A 4,897-nucleotide genomic window follows, 5' to 3' on the forward strand; every position below is an offset into this window, starting at 1 on the left:
TTTTCCAGCCAATACTTTTATTCATTTCGAAACAATTAAAATGATGGATCAACTAGAATGCTAGAATTTGTGTTCTAATGGCACCCAACATTGAAACCACACACGAAAAAAGTTTTACATTTGCTAGTCATATTTCTGGGATACAATGTCCTTAAAATCATTCATATATAAATGAGAGCAGCAATGGGAAGCTCACAATCAATTAATAGCGCCTTCTAAACCACAGGAGTTAATAGTGGTTTGTTGAGAAAATGTGCCTCCAAGTTCCCAATCACAAGATCAGCCATGGCTTGCCGGGTTTCCACTGTGCCACTTCCTACATGAGGTAATAGCACCAAATTGTCAAGCCCGAAAAGCTCTTCTGGTACTTCAGGCTCATGTTCAAAAACATCAAGCCCTGCGCCTCCTAACCGGCGTTCAACCAATGCAGAAACCAGCTCAGGTTCATCAACGTGAGGGCCCCTCCCAACATTGATGAGAACACCCTTTGGACCCAACGCATCAATGACTTCCCGGTTAATAATGTGAAGGGTTTCTTCAGTCAGAGAACAAGCAACAACCAAGATATCACAATTGGCAGCCAGCTCAACAACACCTGGATAATATTTGTATTTTATTTCTGGTTTCTCTGTTCTAGAGTAGTAACTAATAGGGCAGCTAAATGCTTCAGCTCTCTTGGCAACCGCCATGCCAATCCTGCCCAGCCCAATAATGCCAACTTTTTTTCCAGTGAACTGAAATCATGGAAAATTAGTACTTGTCAAAGGGGAAGGAAAAGAAAGGGAACAACGGAGGGGTAAAAACCCTTATATGTGGTATCCTCAAATCTGAAGCAACATTTATATAACAAAAACCAAGTTAACAAGGAGTCCAATCTCCATAATCTGTTTCTCATGCCAAATTAAGGAAAGTATATAATAGTCAGTGACAAAAGGTTATGATAGCTGAAATAAGCTTCATCACTATTGTTCCAGGCACGGCTCAAAAAATAACATCTTCAAAAATTTCCAAACAAATGGACTCCAAGTTCTATTGAAAACTCCTCAATTTAAAGAGCAAAAAAGCAAACTTGTTCTCACTTAATCTTACAAGGAAAAGAGAATAAGAGTTCAGCAAAACAAACTTTTCTTTAAAAGTTGAGACTAAAATTCTCAAAGGTGAGCAAAAGCATAGCACTTTGAAAAAATCGTGCAATGTAATAAGCATGCACTGCTGCACCTTTCTCAAGTAGGGGGTTGACCTTGCAAAAGCAAATTACAAACAATTTTTAGTACAAGTGAAGTACAGACAAAGCAGTAACAGACTTATCATCCCATTTGCATGAGAGAGTGATAAACCTCATGCAAAGCAGAAAGGTATGTACTCGATGACTTGAGTTGTGTGTAAATATAGAATGTGAATGTTAGCTACTTAGTTTTATTGAAACAAGTAAAAAGGTATGTTATCATTAGAATAAGGGCCACAGTTGCAGGACTACTATTAACTGGATGCTGGACCAATTTCTAATAAGTTGAAAACGGAAGAAAACTAATTTATAGAATATAAGCAGGAGCTACCAATGGAAAGACATATAATGAGGCATGTAACCACCACCCCATGTTCCTTCAGAATACCTATGCATAAAATGGAGGAGTCAAGCACTGTAGAATAGCTAATCAATCATCCATTTTCAGTTAATTCACACCACTGTGAACATTAATAGAAGAAACAATTCCCCTGAATTAGCTTGCGGCCTATCTCCAAAGCAGTTTACACCCCCCTCTGTACTTGTACCTAAAATCGTTTCAGCTTGTGTTATCCTGGTATGTAAGTCCTTCTGAGTTGCTATATGTATCACAGAGCAGACATATAGAAAAACTATATATATATATATAAGGAAAAAATATAGTTACAAAGACATTCACATAATTGTTGTATTGCACAAAGATGGATGTATCTCTATGTCACAGAAATCTATGATAAAAATATGACGACAATAATTTTCATATAGTGCTATAGATTTATGCCTTATGGTACTAAATGTGGCCCATTTGAGCTGTCAAATGAATAAAAAAGTACAAGAGCAACCCAAATACCTGCTCCACTAGAAAACTAGACCTAAACTAACTCATCCTTGGCTCAGTCAGACTCATTATTCATTAATAGAAGGGCAAACAAAAAAGTCATACAGGGTGGTATACTACACTATTCCACAGGTAAAATCTTCTACACCCAAATATCATCCTTACAGCTGCTCTCCAACTTGAAGAACTAGAAGGTTTTAAATGATGAGCTTTATGCTCATAAAGTTTTACTCTGAGTAGTGGTTTATATCAACTGTCAAACTGGCTAACATAGCAGAAAAACATAAATCCATCCAATTTTAAGAAGCCCAAATATCAAAAATTTCAAACATGAAGGCAGAAAGTCCCAACAAATGCACTCTTGCCACAATGTTATATTAGCAAGAATTTCATTAGTTTCAATAAAACTTCCTGAACAAAAGCATTTGGATCATTCTTCGACAGGCCTCTAAAGACTTTACTATGGTTTTTGTTATCGAGCATCTGAATATTAGTTCATCATGTGAAACACCATAGATCATTAAGATTTAAAAGCATACTGAACATGATGAAATCCAAAGAGAGAAAACTAATACCATGAGGTCAAATTCAGCAATAGCGCTAGCATAATCATCTGACATATACATACCAAAGTTATGCCATACCAAAGTCTGTTTGATTGTTTCTAATCACCTCTAGAACACTAAATCAGTAATGCAGCCACCCCAAAGCAATTACTTGAGAGGATAAGGGGGAAAGCAACCAACCATGATTACAAGCATAAGCTTGTATCTTAAACTAAATGCATTATTTTGCTAGCTGAATGCTAATGTAAGCTATTTTTTACTCCCCTGCTTCTTTCGGACTCACAGCCTTCAATCAGTTACATAACCATCACGACGCATAAATATTCAAGGATTCACTTAAAAACCACAAAGCAGAGCATCCACTTTAATTTTCCAGCATGCAGAATGAGATGCCGTTGATGCATTCAGAACTTCAAATAGGACTTGGGACAATATGTACCTCTTCAATGCAAAAAAAAAAAAACCAACAATAACAATAAATATATTACCAAGCATAACTGCAAGTCTGCAACAAACCTTCATTGCTTCCACAAAGCATCATCCTACAATCAAATTCTACTGCAGACAAAAACCAACACTGACTGCAAAGCCAAGTAACCACCCACCCACTAATTAGAGAAAAGCAAAGCACATAATCCACTTGAAGCAACACAAGTCAATTAGAAAAATACAATAACAGTTAAAACCAAAATAACATTTTCTCACTATAAAAAAAAATACTGAGACCCCCAAACTAAAAGCACATGACAGAACAGTTAAGCGAGGAACAAATGAACAATTCAGCAGAATCCAAGAGCAGTCCAGAAAGGCTAATATCATCAAAATCATAAAACACAGAAACCAAAAACCAAAAGGAAGGCAACGAACTACTCACTATCAAACAAAACAAAAATGCAAAATTATGATAACAAAATAAGTCAACGAACCTTAGTAGTCAACCTATAGTCCCCTTTCTTCCACTTGCCACTCCTCACATACCGATCACTCTCACAAAGCTTCCTCAACACCGCCAACATCAAGCCAATCGCCAAATCCGCCACGTCATCAGTCAAAACGTCAGGTGTATTGGTAACTCGGATACCCTTTTCTTTACACTTTGCCAAATCGATCTTGTCAAGCCCCACACTGAAGCTGGCAACAATCTCCAGCTTGGGCAACACCTCGATCAGCTCCGCATCGGCACCGGCCGAGGAGTTTCCTACAACTGCACGGATTGAGTTTTTGTTAGTAGCCAGAAATGCAGATTTCTCCGGAACTGTCCAGAACCTAAAGAGGTTGAAACGCTTCTCGAGTTCATGTTCGAGGTAAGAGTTCATGGGGCAAACCATGAGAACTCCAATTGATTCCATTTTTGGTCGAAGTTTGAGAGAGAGGAAGGTGGAATTTAAACCCAATAAGTTTGGAAAAGTGAGGAGGGAGGGCAGTGATGGAGATTGAGTAGGGCTGTGAACCAGTAGAAGGGATGGAAGGAAAAGAATTATGGTCAGAAGGGTTGGAGATGACAGAAGGCGTGGAGATATCCAAGACTGTGGTGAGGAAGTGCCAACATTTTCCACATGGCACGAATCAATGCTTTCAATTTTTCTTTTTTATTTATTTGTTAGTTTCTGAAGGTTCAACATATTTACTGGTTTTAATGTTTTAAGTTTTGATGCCAAGTTATTTAACGACAAAAAAGTTTTAATGTCAAATTAAATTGTTAATCTGTATAAAATAGAAAAGCCCAATTTTTTGAGATCTTTAATTTATTCAAAATAAAGTATGCTTAATCTGATGCAAAATTATAAAGAAAAATTCAAAGTATAAAGTTTTCTTATAATTATTGCCCAGTACTTTTGTTTTTGAATCCGCAAATTACTTTGTTTTTTTTTAAAATAGAATATTTAAAAATATTTTTAAGCTATTTAATAATTTTAAATAAATTTTTATTCTTTTATTATCAAATATATCATATAACATTAATGTAATATATTAACATATCGTAATAGATAATGACGTGACATATTAATATAATTATATGATATTTTTAACACTCCACGTACGTATTGTCACATGCTAGAATTTAAACCAAACATTGTGTTGTCTTAAATTCTGAAAATAGAATTTAAGTAAGTTTATAAATCATAGGTCTACGTTTCAACTCAAAAGACATGCCTTTTCAAAGCTTAATTAAGCTTATATATCACGGATCTACGTTCTCAATTTAAAAGACATACTTGATAAGTGGTGAAAGACTCATATTTATATTCTCAAAACCTACCCCATCTT

At 35.9% G+C, this 4,897-nt stretch overlaps 1 protein-coding gene across 1 annotated transcript; it reads right to left on the reverse strand.

Moving 5' to 3' along the window:
* On the reverse strand, positions 1-4,186 carry LOC18595944 (glyoxylate/hydroxypyruvate reductase A HPR2). Its single transcript, XM_007024122.2, has 2 exons — positions 3,556-4,186; positions 1-734 (listed from the first exon to the last, which is right to left on the reverse strand). The coding sequence occupies exons 1-2, from the start codon at positions 3,976-3,978 to the stop codon at positions 216-218; spliced, it is 942 nt and encodes a 313-aa protein (XP_007024184.2). The 5' UTR covers positions 3,979-4,186; the 3' UTR covers positions 1-215.

This window comes from Theobroma cacao, chromosome 6 (assembly GCF_000208745.1).
Source record: "Theobroma cacao cultivar B97-61/B2 chromosome 6, Criollo_cocoa_genome_V2, whole genome shotgun sequence".
Classification (NCBI taxonomy): Eukaryota; Viridiplantae; Streptophyta; class Magnoliopsida; order Malvales; family Malvaceae; genus Theobroma; species Theobroma cacao.